At 41.8% G+C, this 15,469-nt stretch overlaps 1 protein-coding gene across 2 annotated transcripts; it reads left to right on the forward strand.

The window, feature by feature from the left end:
* Positions 1–1,178: 1,178 nt before the first annotated feature.
* Positions 1,179–14,915, forward strand: LOC105052514 (ABC transporter C family member 14). Of its 2 annotated transcripts, XM_073245227.1 has the most exons (12): positions 1,181–1,358; positions 4,564–6,823; positions 8,589–8,909; positions 9,403–9,489; positions 10,046–10,675; positions 10,883–11,047; positions 11,380–11,674; positions 12,617–12,831; positions 13,136–13,441; positions 13,527–13,590; positions 14,142–14,381; positions 14,554–14,915. In XM_073245227.1, exons 2-12 carry the CDS (start codon positions 4,682–4,684, stop codon positions 14,652–14,654), a joined length of 4,566 nt encoding a protein of 1,521 aa, XP_073101328.1. In that variant the 5' UTR covers positions 1,181–1,358; positions 4,564–4,681; the 3' UTR covers positions 14,655–14,915. The 2 variants fall into 2 exon arrangements, with proteins under 2 accessions (XP_073101330.1, XP_073101328.1); XM_073245229.1 differs by lacking the exons at positions 14,142–14,381; positions 14,554–14,915 and adding an exon at positions 13,713–14,133 and having other exon boundaries at positions 1,179–1,358.
* The last annotated feature ends 554 nt before the right edge of the window (positions 14,916–15,469 follow it).

Here is a 15,469-nt window from a genome sequence, read left to right on the forward strand (position 1 = left end):
ATTGTATTGAAGCAATAATGCAGGGAGATAGGAGAAAACAGTCATCTATATATCACCAGTTGAAAGGTGTCCCACTAACCTGAGAAATTTGCTTCTTAAAAGATATGGACCACTCGAAATGTTGATAAATCAACAACAATAAAGTTTGTGTCTGTAAGGAAAGCATAATAAGAATCTCATAGAAACATTAATTCCAATCCACCTAATAAATGTACTTGAATCTCCTTTTAGTGTGTCATTACTGCATTACAAGGTGAATAATGTAATCATAAATCCTTCCCAAGCAACTCAGAGCTTTACATGAACAATTGCAGATGCTGAGAAAATCCAAAAATCGACTCAAAGAAATCTACGCTTATAATCCTTACTGATGAATCCAACACCATAGCAATGCTATCCTCAAAGGAGCCATCGAAATTGACTTTCATCATGCATTTGAGAGTAATATCTATTAAACTAAAATTTGAGAGGGAGACAAGGCGTTATTACAGCTGCAAATATCTCAGGCAATAGGGGAACTTTCACAATCTTAGTGCTTAAATCGATAATTAACTGACAATTATGATTTATATTGTGAAAGATTCTAGGCCCATGGGATCCACCTACCATGTAAGCCATGACTGTTGTGCATGTGAGCTGCGCCACCAACCGACCGAAGGGGAACGAAAGGAACAGTAAATTAATCATATTTAATGCACCATTCTGTCTGTTTCTTCACCCAAAAAAAGCATAAAAGAAGGCGGTCCTTTTAAATTGGATGGGAGACCTCTTAAAGTAAGAGAATTAGTTCGGCTAGAGATCAGGTCAACGGTCTCACCATTTGTTGTCCCAAACATCGCCGTATTTACTTGCCAAAAAAAAAAAAAAAAAAAACTTAGCCGTATGTTTGTCCTTAGCCCTGATTCCACCGCCAGATCTCCCGTGACATCACCGCTGACGTCAGGTCCAACGATTCGACGGCTCAGATTAAAACACGGTCATCCATCACAGCCGTTGATTGGTGGTCCAACGACTAGGGTTGCCACCCAATCGAATCATCGCTATCGCGACACCGCCTCGGTCGAGGTTTTCATGGCGTGCATGTGCATACACCCCTTTTGCGAACGGTAATTGCACCTCGGGTGACCGGATCTGGAAAGTCCAGCTGGTTTACATGTAGAAAGCCGCGGAGTCTCCGCCCGCGGTCTCGGTCTCTCACATTTTTCATCTTCTTCGCTTCTTCGGAAGGCTGTTTCTTGTTGGCCAGCGGATCGCTCCCACGCCGCCGTCGAGTTCCGATCCGACCCCGCGGCCGGGAAAAAGGGAGGGAGAGAATCTCCGAGAAGCATCGGAGACCGAGTGCTCGCGTTTCCTTCGAGGTAAGTGACTCCAATTAAGAAAGCCTATTGTTAAATTCTTTAAAAATCGAACTTTTGAAATTTATCCATTGATTTATGTCATTTCGTTGAATTTAGATAAGTTCTGGCCGTCCGATTGTAAACAAAAAATAACTTTTTAGATTTTTATGGTACCCTTTTCGAACGTGAAAGACTGTGGATAGATTTTAAGGATTCATGGGAGACTCTACGCTGACCATGCATCAGATAGATTTTGAACTCAAAAAATGTTTTCAGCTAGCATTTCTGGATGAGATTCTAGCTTGTTACTAATAAAATGAGCCCGATTCATGGTCCAAGTGAACCAAGGAACACCACAGCACGCATCCATATAGGGTGATGCCAAGATTAACACTTATTTTGTTTCATAGGATCAGTATATTTGGGTAATAATGTTAGCATGCATGTGGTGGTTGGTTTGGATACATTCTATCCAAACATAGAATATATGTTGTCTTTAATTTTGTTGCTGCTAAATTCTGAGGTTAAGCTGAGATTGGTAGAGCCAAGGTAAGGCAGAGATCATTAAGGTTGTTGTTGCTCTTCAATTGGCTGTTAGATTTGAAATGAAATCCTTTGTCGGAGATTTTCTGATGGAGAACTCTCTGATGTTCAAGTCTGAATTTAAGGAATAGTGAAGAGAAAAAGAGGCGTGAGAGAGTGAGAATAATTGAATGAGAGTTGAAAGACTTACTTGAGGGTTCCTATCAAGATCAATAGTCATTGCCATAATAATTAGAATGTACAATAATTGCACAATAATGATTAGTTTGTGGTTAAATGGATCGTAGTAGCTTTACACATGCTCCGACGGTGATGATCATTTTCATCACATGATAGAGACTGTGGGTATAATCATTATTGATATCTGCAAGCCGGTATGATCGTGCGTTCAAGTCATCCATACCGAGGTGATAAGGTTGGTCATGCTGAGCTGGTTCTACCTTGGGTAATATCAAGATTAGTCGAAATATCTTCCATATCAAGTTTCATTACTGCCCCATCAATAACCATAGGAAGACTCATGTACCCAAAAAAAAGCCTATAAGAATACTTTTGAAGTATACACAAATTGTGTTTGTGTGCACCCATTGCCGATAAATATACACTGCCAAAATAAACCTGGATATAAATTAAATACATAAAGATTGGTTTTGGGAAAATGAAAGCGGAGTGAGTTCTTTAGTGAACCTTCTTTGTCACCCCATCCTTATTTTGAACACTATTTAGATGATAATTTTGTATAGAAAACTCTGATAGTGTAAAAAAAAAGGCTTTCTGAAATTATTATATATGAGTTGGTTTAGGAAAACAAAGCCAAGTACAAACTTTTTAAATTTCCTCCACAGTTATTGTCCAAATTGGTCCAGATTCCACAAAATAAACACCATACATTTGCGTCTCTGCAATTCGATTTACATAAAAAAAAAAAAAAAAATTTAAGTATGACTTTAATTCAATAATAAATGATAAACCTGCAAACATGCATGTGTGGGACACTATTCTGAATTCGCTTTAATCTAGTGGTGAATGTCATGATGGGGGACACCTCAAAGATCCAACAATTCTCATGTCTCTCACTTTTGGCATTTAAATCAGCGAACAAGTATGATATGCAAGAATTTTTTTTAGTTACAATGTACTTGGTGAATTTATAACAGGTACTTTGACACGGAAGCTGTATTACCTCTATCTCAATGAACAGGCCTTCCCCTCTTTCTTACAATTGTTTTTAGTGGGGTATAAAACCTCACAAAATTTGTTGAAGATGATTTACGGGCAATAAAATACGCCATAATATCAATACGCGAGAAGTGCCAGCACCTAAATACTTTAAAAAATTTTCTGGGCCATGCTTCCAGCGGTGTCGGATGTGTCGGAGGTTTCCAACTTTCCATGCATGTTCTTTTAATGTACATCTGAGATGACAAAGTCTTCCTCCTAAGAACAATTTGTTATTTTATTCTATCCAGCATCTACACCGCTTCCTTCTCCAATTCTCGAAAATTTAAAAGAATTCGTACTGAATCCTTGAGGAACCATATTTTTGTCCAAGAGAGCTTTGTGCATCGCGTGCAATGTTATAAAATTAACATAAAATATACGGTTTAATTATATTAAAATATATAATTATTATTTTTTAATATATATATAATAAAATATTTAATATTTATAATTTTATTTTTTATTTAAAATTTTGAATAATAAAAATATTTTTTTTATTTTGATAAATTTATAACATGGTATCATGATATCCTGATCAAATTATGACTTTCCGCACAGAGAAAACTATAATTTTTTTTAGAAGTCATGAAAAGAAAAAAATTATCATCAATAAAAATTTATAAAAATTTTAAATAATAAAAATATTTTTTTTACTTATGACATCCCATAATTAAATTATGAATAGAAAGTCATAATTTGATTATAGAATGTCATGTCTATAAAATATCATAATTTTTTTAAAAAATAAAAAATATTTTTATTATTTAAAATTTTAAAAAAAATAAATTTATAGATATTAAATTTATATTAAAAATAATAATTATACGGTTCAATCAGATTTTTTTTTTTTTTTTTTTTACAATGCAGGCAGTATACAAAAAAATTATTCTTTTATCCAACGCCGCACCCACCCACCTAAACTCGGCCCCATCAAAAAGGTGCACCTGCCGAGTGCGAGCAAGGTGGTGCACCTGCCGAGTGCGACCCCTTGCTCATACCCAAATCTTTTACATACCGCACCACCACACCCTCCTTCTTGGATAGCAAAACACTGTACTCTCTCTGGCTCCCTCGTTTTTGCTTAGCAAGATATTATACTATCTCCGTCTTCCTTCTGTGAGAGCAAGAGCGACTCACAGATTCCCTGAGCCCCATGCACCTGAAAAGGTCTCCACCTTTTCTATCTCCCTCTCCCTGTCTGCATTCCCTTTTTTCTATTTTTCGTGAATCCCTTTCTGCTATCTTTAACATACCCACAGGGCACTCATAGTCATAGAAGAACACGCCCACCTCCTTCCCACCATAAAAACAAAATTTTATACTGCTTCAAATAATCTCCACCCCAATAATACCAGGCCTCTTTTTTTTTTTGGTAAGAATAATACCAGACCTCTTTAATGAGACTCTTCTGTCTACGTTACCATATATAAAACTTCCTCACGCTCTCTTTGTTCTCTCTCAGGAAGTAGGGAGGAGGGCATAGCTGAAGCCAAGGACATCAAACAAACGAAGAAAGGGGAAGCAAAGAAAACTCTCTCTCTCTCTCTTTTATTCATTCCAGTCATAATTCCCGAACAACAATGATAACGAAACAAGGCATTATCACCATGGCTTCTTCTTCTTCCCCTTCTTTGTTCAACTTTCTCACGTGCGAGCCCTCGTCCTCCATCCACCAGCCTCAATCTCTTCTCCAATGGCTCCGCTTCATTTTCTTCTCCCCGTGCCCGCAGCGACTTCTTTTCTCCGCCGTCGACGCCTTCTTCCTCCTCCTCCTCCTCGCCTTCGCCCTCCGCAAGCTCTGCTCCCGCTTCCTCCACCGCCGCCGAGGCGGCGGAGAACCGGACTCCGACGCGCATAAGCCTCTTCTGGCCCAGTCCCGCGTCGTTATCCGGACTGACCTCCGGTTCAAGCTCGCTCTCGCCATCTCCTCCCTGCTCGCCGCCTCCTACGCCGTCCTCCTCGTCCTCGCCCTCACCCGCCTCCCCCGATCCCAGTGGCAGCTCGCCGAGGCCGCCTTCCTCCTCCTCCAGTTCCTCTCCCACATCGCCGCCTCCGCCCTCATCGCCCATGAGAAGCGCTTCCAGGCCGTTACCCACCCGGCCACCCTCCGGATCTACTGGATCGCCGCCTTCGTCCTCACCGCCCTCCTATCTGCCTCCGCCCTCAACCGCTTCGCCGCCGCCGTCCCGATTTTCCCCGATGACGTCCTCTCCCTCATCGCCCTCGCCGTCTCGCTCCCCCTCCTCTTCCTCGGCGTCTCCGGCTCCACCGGCGTCTCCGTCGACCACCTCCCCCCGGCCGACGGACCCCCGGCCCGGTCCGACTCCAACCTCAACGACCGGAAACTACCCAACGTCACCCCCTACGCCACCGCCTCGATCCTCTCCCGCGCCACGTGGAGCTGGATGAACCCTCTGATCTCGAAGGGGTACCGATCGGCGCTGAATCTGGACGACGTGCCGTCCCTGGCGCCGGACCACCGGGCGGAGCGGATGTACGAGCTGTTCCAATCCAAGTGGCCCCGGCCGGCGGTCCGATCGGCCCACCCGGTCCGGACCACCCTGCTCCGCTGCTTCTGGCCCTACCTACTGTTCACCGGCGCCCTCTCCGTCCTCCGCCTCATCGTCATGTACATCGGCCCCACCCTCGTCAACCGATTCGTGGACTACACCTCCGGCCCCCGGTCCTCCGTCGCCGAGGGGTACTACCTCTGCGCCACCCTACTGGCCGCCAAGTTCGTGGAGGTCCTGGCCTCCCACCAGTACAACTTCCAGTCCGCCAAGCTGGGCATGCTCCTCCGCTCCACCCTCATCACCGCCCTCTACAACAAGGGCCTCCGCCTCTCCTGCTCCGCCCGCCAGTCCCACGGCCTCGGCATGATCGTCAACTACATGGCCGTCGACGCCCAGCAGCTCGCCGACATGATGCCCCAGATCCACTACATCTGGCTTATGCCCCTCCAGGTGGGCACCGCCCTTGGCCTCCTCTACATCTACCTCGGCCCCTCCGTCACCTCCGCCGTCGTCGGCATCGCGGGCGTCATCCTCTTCGTCGTCCTCGGCACCCGCCGCAACAACCGCTACCAGTTCTCCCTGATGGGCATGCGCGACAAGCGCATGAAGGCCACCAACGAGATGCTCAACTACATGCGGGTCATCAAGTTCCAGGCCTGGGAGCGGCATTTCGAGCGGCGAATCAAGCAATTCCGGGAAGGGGAGTTCGGCTGGCTGGCCAAGTTCATGTACTCCATCTCTGGCAACATCATCGTGCTGTGGAGCGCGCCGGTGCTTATCGGGGCGCTCGTGTTCGGCACGTGCGTGGCCGTCGGGGTGCCTCTGGACGCCGGCCTGGTCTTCACCGCCACATCCTTCTTTAGGATCCTCCAGGAGCCGATGCGGAACTTCCCGCAGGCCCTCATCTCGGCCTCGCAGGCGATCGTCTCGCTGGAGCGCCTCGACGCGTACATGACCAGCGGCGAGCTGGAGGAGGGCGCGGTCCAGCGCCTGGACGGCGGTGATGATCACGGGGACGGACTCGCCATCGAGGTCAGAAATGGGGCGTTCGCTTGGGACGACGAGGCGGAGGAGGCCGACGCCGCGCTGAAGGGGATCGACGTCCGGATCCGCCGCGGCGCCCTCGCGGCCGTGGTGGGAACCGTCGGATCTGGGAAATCGTCTTTCCTTTCCTGCCTTCTCGGGGAGATGCACAGGATCTCCGGCAGTGTGCGTGCTTTACCCCTCTCTCTCTCTCTTATTTTTTTCCCACCCTCCCACTTTGATGCATTATCTGGTCATTTCATTTCATGCACCCAAATCATCGCATCATCATATAATAACTTTTGTATTTGAGCCAAGGTCACTATAACGGTCATTGTAGCGAGAGAGAGTATCGGGTGCTACTGCACCAGTTTCTTCTTCTGTAGGGCATTTTACGTGGTGTCTTGTAGTTTGTACGAGTGGGATTCTGGACATTAATACTAACACCAGGATTTTGTTCTTTAATTAAGACAGCGAGTGGCACGAAAACCTAGTGATCGGCGCGTGGTGTCACGTGAAGTAAATGCTGTAGGTCGTGTCACGTGGGAGTATAGCAGGTGTCAGCGATGAGAAACTGCTTCCTAGGCACGTGCCATTCGTAAATCGGCGCATGCGGTTTAAATAATAAAACCGTACCCTAGGAAGCTACGCCCTCTCAGATGGCGTTGTTGACCCACGTCCCTCTTAGCCGAATTTTTTGTTTTTTTTTTTTTTATGCGTCATTTTTTTTGCGGCGTATTAAATGGTTCGGTGCGTCGCCAGGCGGAGTTTTTGACATTGACCGACCGTACAAAAAGAAAAAAAAAAAACAAAACAAAAAGCGACGGATTCGCGTTCGGTCGGGAAATGCTGTCCTCCAGACGTCTACGCATAGAAAGTTTGTGGGATGCTGGGTCTCGACGGTAGCAGCACGGATGGCAGATACCAACTCCCGCATAGAAATTATTATGTGTGCGTGTTGAGGGTATAGTATATATCGTTCATCATGCACGGAACCTGGATATTTTGTTCACACTTTTGCGGAGAGAAATGAACAAAAGTTTCTTATGAGTGGTTGCTGTACTGGATAGGGTGGGCACGGGCCATCAGATTTTGTTAATTGGGAAGATATGATTGTGTGTGTGATGCTTGCCAAAAGTGAACGGTGAAACTGTGGAAGGGAGAGGGTAAAGGACAGCACCAAAAACAAAAGCTGAACACGTACTCACATGCACGTACTTTTATGCTAATGCTGGACGGCGAAAAAGCACGCTGAAGAAGAATTTACACTCGTACCGTACTGAGAGTCGATACATCTCGTTGTCTTTTACCATCGATATTGTAATAAGATGGCATTAATATGGAATCTGATACCGGGACAACAAATTTTAGCTGTAGCAATTGGGTTACTATCAGCTAGAAAAGAATTGTATTCTTGCTTTTCACTTCTCAGTTTTTCTTTATTACAGAAGCCATTGTTATTGTGTCTAGTTCTTGGTGTCATTAAAGATGGCCTTGAACTCATTTCAATGCATCCAGTATTAAGAGATATTAGTTGCTACCATCCAGAAGAAGGGTTGATCATCGCCATACTTCATATTTTTAGATGGGTATAAAATTTATAGACAAGGCAGTAGTGTCTAATTGTGTTTAAATGGAGTTTGTTTTACAAAGCTATTTGTTTTGCAAAGCCCACTGAATTATGCTATCATCATCAGTTCACATTTCTGCGCTTCACCTAGTATTTTCTTTACAAGACGATGAGCTTTGTATCAAGAACGTATATAAAATTTTTTGGTAATTATAGATTATAAAATCTCTAATTTAAACAAGCTTTAACGAACAGGAAGTTGAGGATCTCGACTCGATTTAACTGTCATCATCAGTAACACCACCACTGTTGTATCGTAACTGCAGTTAAAATACTGTGGCTAACCTTTTTTCTGATTGTCATGCAAATATATGGTGGCAGGTCAAGGTTTGTGGGAGCACAGCATATGTATCCCAGACGGCATGGATCCAAAATGGAACTATTCAAGATAACATCTTGTTTGGACAACCAATGCATCGGGAAAAATACAAGGAAGTCATCCGGGTTTGTTGCTTGGAGAAGGACTTGGAAATGATGGAGTTTGGGGACCAGACTGAGATTGGGGAGAGGGGGATCAATCTCAGCGGTGGACAAAAGCAACGTATACAGCTTGCCAGGGCTGTTTATCAGGATTGTGATATCTACCTCCTGGATGATGTCTTCAGTGCTGTTGATGCTCACACTGGATCGGAGATCTTCAAGGTGACTTTGTTTTTCTTTTGGTCTGAGTCTCTTGATAGTAATTTACATTATTGTGGCCTATGTTTGTAGGTGATAGTTTAAGGAGATCAAAGACAAGTTACATATAATTACATTATACTGATTTCCCCTCCTTAACAGTTAAACATGGTGCGGTCCAATTGCAAAAGTGATAATTGAGCTTGATGGTTTGCCCCTCCCTTTTGTATGTGGAGACAAGTTGACTCCCCATTCACTTTTCTCCTTAAGTCTGATCCATTATCTATCAATTCTCTTTTCTTTAGCTGCTATTTTGTCGAAGAACACAATTATTGAATCCAACATGCTTGTTGGCCTCTGGGGCTTTCCCATTGTATGCAGGGAAGATGTCAATTTATGAGTGAATCGAAATGCATGCTTGATATTAATCTTTTTTCAAAAAACTCATTAATATGTCGTAAATATAGTTCCATTTTCTTTAAAAGCAGAATCATAACTTTCTTGCTTGTTGTTGCAGGAATGTGTAAGGGGTGCACTCAAGGAGAAGACTCTTGTGCTTGTAACACATCAAGTAGACTTCTTGCACAATGCTGACCTCATATTAGTAAGTGCTATTTCCCTTTCTTCAATATTCTTGAATGTCAAATTTGAGGTGAAGAGAATAGTTTCAGATGTTGTATAATTTCTTATTGGGAACTTGTGTAGAAATTGACAGATTTTGTTTGCTTAATCATTTGCCTTTTTCTGTTGCTGCTTTAAATTAGCTAGTGATATCTTCTTTTTTTCCAAAAATGATTGGTTAGTCATAATATCTTAAGATGAAGTTTTCATGACTCAGTCTTACTTTTTTCTGTGATGAAGTTCTAGCTGCTACTTTTTCTTGTATTTTTACCTCTTTGCTTGGTTTCTCATAGATCCTAATTGTCAACATGATGAAAGTATTCCTGTGATATTACAAAAAATGTCAGATTGTCAGCAGATCTTCTTCCTATTTTATATATTCAGTTTGTTACAAATGTTTTTTACCATTCTCCTTATAAACTTTACATATCTATCACATTACTTCTCCAAATTATCTAATGCTTCGTCAATATTGATGACTTCTGGCAATGGGCTAAACATTTTTTTCCTCCTCTCCCCATAATCGAAAAAAAAAACAGGTCATGCGAGATGGGGCAATTGTACAATCTGGAAAATATAATGAATTACTAGAGTCAGGCTCAGATTTTGCTGCACTTGTTTCTGCTCATGACAGTTCTATGGAGCTTGTAGAACAGAGTAGCTCTACTAGTGAACACATTGAACCTCACTCAAGACCATCAGAAAAACCTGCCAGAAATCTGGAGCAGTCTAATGGGGAGAGTGGTTCTGCAATCTCTCCAAAGACAGAAAAGGGCACTTCTAAACTGATAGAGGAGGAGGAAAGGGAGAGTGGTCATGTCAGTTGGCGTGTGTACAAGTTATTCATCACTGAGGCTTGGGGTTGGTGGGGGGTTGTAGCAGTGTTGGTGGTTTCATTAGTGTGGCAAGCTTCGTTAATGGCAAGTGACTACTGGTTGGCATATGAAACTTCCGAGGAGAATGCAGCTTCATTCCGCCCTTCCTTATTTATTCAAGTTTATGCAACCATAGCAGCACTTTCAGTTGTCTTCGTCACAGCCAGGTCCTTTCTTGTATCATACTTGGGGCTCAAAACTGCCCAGATCTTTTTCAAGCAGATTCTTAACAGTATCCTGCATGCACCAATGTCATTTTTTGACACTACCCCTTCTGGAAGAATTCTTACCCGGGTAGGTCTTGCTTTCTTCTGATATTGGTTTTGTTTTACGCACGCCTGGTGTCTTGATGTCTATAATATCAAGGTGAATGAAGTACAATGCTTCCAGTTGATTGGTGCTTTTTTGTCCTTCTTCTTCTGCTGGTTCTTCTTATGCTTGTGGCTGTTAGCTATTCATGTGAATTGATCTGACTTTTGTGACTTATCTATTTTTTTCCAGGCATCATCCGATCAAACCAACATCGATCTTTTTCTTCCTTTCTTTGTAGGATTAACTGTTTCAATGTACATCACGGTGTTGGGCATCATCATTGTTACGTGTCAGGTTGCCTGGCAGGCATGCATAGCCATACTTCCACTGGCATGGCTGAACATCTGGTACCGGGTATGTTTTAATCATCAAAATGCATAATTCATGCCTTCTTTTGCATTTTGTTTCTGCATTCAAACTAGTTTCCAATATGATGGTCCACATATCTTATGTTAAAACAAAGACATACTTTTTATGTGCATGTTGTTTCGGAGCTAATTGTTTCTTTTTCAGATTTTTCTGAAAAAAATCTTTTTTTCTCCGAGATGAGATGTACTCACCTAAGTAAGGAGAAAGCTAAAGTATGATAACTGTAGTTTAGGACTGTGACAATGAATTTAAGAAGACAAAGCAGAATTAAATAAGATCCTTATTCTTCAAATCTCTCTTTGCTGTCTTGGCTGCAGGGGTATTATCTAGCAACATCGCGGGAGCTAACTCGTCTTGACTCAATCACAAAAGCACCAGTTATCCATCACTTCTCAGAAACCATTCAGGGTGTCATGACAATCCGGTGCTTCAGAAAGGAGGCAAGGTTTTTCCAGGAAAATTTGGACAGAGTAAATTCAAGCTTACGCATGGATTTTCACAACAATGGTTCCAATGAGTGGCTAGGATTCCGACTAGAATTGATAGGAAGTTTTGTCCTCTGTATCTCTGCGTTGCTCATGGTCACGCTGCCTAGCAGTGTTATAAAACCAGGTACCAATACAAAGTCACTGGTATCACTAAGATCGGCCATTTTAATGTTAATGATCTTTAAATGCACACACTTTGAATATTTGTCTACATAAATCATAAGGTGCTGAGATAGTCATTACATAAATCATAAGGATTGGGGATTAATTCACTTTAGGACCTCCACATCATGTACACTTAATATAGGTCCAGTGAATAAATCACTTTAGGACCTCCACATCATGTACGCCTAACATTGGTCTGGTGAAATCTGGAAGGCCTCAGATGCATCATCATCCTTCCATTATGGCATTGAATGTCTAAAATTCATGTTAACATAGCATAGCATATACCAAATAAGATAATATCAGACATCGAGTTTCAGGACTTCTTAAGTGTCATTGCCCAAAGTTTGTGTTTGGATGACTTAATATAAGAATCTCATCATCACCAACCTCCTATTCATTTCCCATTAATATAGGGTCAACCATGAGAACAGCTTGTGGTCGAAAGACTGCATGGAAGAACTGATTGACCTGCTTACCTGATGTCAACTCTTTCATGATAAATTTGTGCCCAAAGCAATTGAAGGCAAGGGAGGGGTTTGATATGAGACCTAGGAGACAAGTCGGTGGGTAGGGAGATGCACCTAATTTACAGTTTGAGCTCATGGAAAGAGTCTGGGGAAGGTGAGAAGGTTTGATAGAAGAAGAAGTTCTCATTAGTTTAGTATAAAAAACTAAAGTAAGGTAATATCTTGATACATGACAATTCTGCTATGCAACTTTTATCAGTATGTTGATTAGTAGGGGAAAAAAATCAGGCATCAATGTTTTACTTTTAAGGTCAAGAATTAAAAAGCCTGTCTTCTCCTCCCAATGCACCTCATACATTCATATTCTAAAAAATAATTATCATGAGCTACCATGAAATCTACAGGAATTAATGTTTGTTTCCATGTTGCAGAATTTGTTGGTCTTTCTCTCTCTTATGGTCTCTCTCTCAACTCTGTTGTGTTCTGGGCCATATGGATTAGTTGCTTTTTAGAGAATCGGATGGTTTCAGTAGAAAGGATCAAACAGTTCTGCAATATTCCTTCTGAGGCAGCTTGGGAGATCAAAGATTGCCTTCCATCACCAAAGTGGCCAACCAGAGGAGATGTCATTATCAAGGATTTAAAGGTTTCCGAATAACTTTCTTTTACTCATGCAGTTTAACCAAAATTTTATGAAACTTTCAAGTGGTTTCTGAAGTTAATATGTTTTTTTATGAAATGTCAGTTCTAGTCTTCAATTACTTCCTAAAATACTAAAAAGTTGTTGAATTAGTGTTGTTCGTCAAAGGTCCCAGATAATCCATGCCTATACGGCTGCATGTAGTTTTTCCTTTGGAATCTTGTTCCCACTTTTTATCATTGTTTTAGATTTCTATCTTGGCATATGATGAGAGTTATGCTAAATTGATTTATGCCTTCCGCTTGTGCAGGTTAGATATCGACCAAATACTCCTTTGGTTCTTAAAGGCATTACCATTAGCATCCATGGAGGAGAGAAAATAGGAGTTGTGGGAAGGACTGGGAGTGGCAAGTCAACATTGATACAAGCTCTTTTCAGAATAGTAGAGCCTTCTGGGGGGCAGATAATCATAGATGGAGTAGACATTTGTACTTTGGGTCTTCATGATCTCAGGTCACGCTTTGGTATTATTCCTCAAGAGCCAGTTCTGTTTGAAGGAACAGTTCGGAGCAACATTGACCCAATTGGAAAGTATTCAGATGATGAGATATGGCAGGTATTAATTATTTTAAAATCCAAAACAAATGTTGTTGTTGGTATTTGTTTAATTGATGGTTGTCTCTGAATTTGCCTCTTTACAGGCCCTTGAGCGTTGCCAACTCAAAGATGCTGTTGCTTCAAAGCCTGAGAAGCTTGATGCACTGGGTATCCTCTTTCTCTCTTCTTAGTTGGCTTGTGGTTTGACAAACCAAATAGTCTTTGTTTTTCCTTTTGTCTTCTTCTACTTGCTGATATTAGAAGGGTGCTTCCATTTTTTTCTTCAAAAGTAGGAAAAGAAGAAGAAAGTTGCTTCAAGCGTTAAGCAAAGTTTGCACTTGGAATGACTGTGATTGGACAATGCTGTAATTCCTGTCTTATGTCTTGTTAAAGCTCAGAATTCCCACTTTTTATACAATTAAGCAGTATAATCAGAGTTAAAAAAGATCAATATAAGAATGACATGTTACGAAATATGGTTCTTAGCTGGCTGTGTAGAACTTAATGAAACTGAACACTGTGCAGTACATTGTGATGTGGTGCAGAGCTATGTCCATGTGGTAAGTTTTTTCAAGAAAAAAGCAAAAAGAAACTTGACAAAGAAGAAACTGGCTCGTTCATTTCATTATTGTTGAATGTTCATGATCTCTGGCATGCTCTATCTTTTATGATATTCCCTTTTCCACAGCTTATGCATTTTTTTTAATTGGCATTCTCAGTGGTTGACAATGGAGAGAATTGGAGTGTGGGACAAAGACAGCTTCTCTGCCTTGGACGGGTTATGTTGAAACATAGCCGCATCTTGTTCATGGATGAGGCAACTGCTTCAGTGGATTCACAAACTGATGCTGTGATTCAAAAGATCATTCGAGAAGATTTTGCAACTTGTACAATCATCAGCATTGCTCACAGAATACCCACAGTCATGGACTGCGACAGAGTTTTGGTTATAGATGCAGGTAATGTTCTTTCTTTTCTTAAAAAGAGAAAATTCCCTGAAGGAGTCATGGTAGTTTATGTGACTCACTGCAATTTGATGTAGTATTTAATGTTTTCTTCATTTCATCTATGACCTCATACTTAGCATAGGTACATTACAAATGTAATTCTTGATTTTTAATGTCATACCAGGGTTAGCGAAGGAATTCGACAAACCAGCCAAGTTGATCGAACGCCCATCCCTCTTCGGGGCATTAGTTCAAGAGTATGCCAACCGCTCTTCTGATTTATAGGTCACTTGAGTAAGCTGGATTCTGCAAAAAATGGAGAAATGGGCCTGCCTCAGTCAAAAGAAACATCAGAAGTGTAAAAATCCTAGCTTGCAGGCACGGTGGTGGTTGGTGGTGCTGAATCCTGAAAGAATTTTGTCTAGAGTAGCAGAACATATGAATATATATTTAAGAGCCAATGATGTGGAGCTATGGAAGGTACATTATGCGATGGTTGTATGATACTTCATAAGTGAATGACATTTTTTCGATCTCCATTACCCAGTTTCGTGGCTCTTGTTGAGCTGTGATTGACTGGTGGTTCTGACGCAGGAAACCACCTGCTGAAGCTCTCAATCATGAACTTTGAAGAATTATTTTTTGTAACTGGTTTATGCTATGTCATAGTGGCAGTGAGGCAGCAGAAAATTTTGCAGCACATAAGCCCAACCTTGAAATAAAATTTCTTCTCCTGTAGTAATTATTTTCTGAACGGTTCTTTCTCTTCTTGCTTAAGAGAATCTTTCAGACTTTTGGCGCACAGCATGTAGGATTTTATATGAACTTCGGTCACAGTTATGAGCTTGAGTTCAATCTCGGCAACTTTGTTACTTAGACTTCTATGCCATTACGTTCTCCAACAGCCAGAAATGTTAATGGAATACATGGGAACAAAGCCAACCACAAGTTCCTCTCTAGTAAACTAATGCTCTCTTTTTAGTATCTTGACGCAATGCCTTTGCCCAAGCTGATAAAATATGACGCGCAATCAACAATTCTCAGAATTTGAATATTCCTAACAACAAATTCTACTTTCGTGATGGCCAATGATATTGTTG

This window comes from Elaeis guineensis, chromosome 10 (genome assembly GCF_000442705.2).
Source record: "Elaeis guineensis isolate ETL-2024a chromosome 10, EG11, whole genome shotgun sequence".
NCBI classification, from domain to species: Eukaryota; Viridiplantae; Streptophyta; class Magnoliopsida; order Arecales; family Arecaceae; genus Elaeis; species Elaeis guineensis.

Coding starts and splice junctions, on each gene's coding strand:
- LOC105052514 (XM_073245227.1), top strand. CDS start 4,682: ATGATAACGAAACAAGGCATTATCACCATGGCTTCTTCTTCTTCCCCT. Junction 6,824..8,588: donor TGCACAGGATCTCCGGCAGT/GTGCGTGCTTTA, acceptor ATATGGTGGCAG/GTCAAGGTTTGTGGGAGCAC. Junction 8,910..9,402: donor CTGGATCGGAGATCTTCAAG/GTGACTTTGTTT, acceptor TTGTTGTTGCAG/GAATGTGTAAGGGGTGCACT.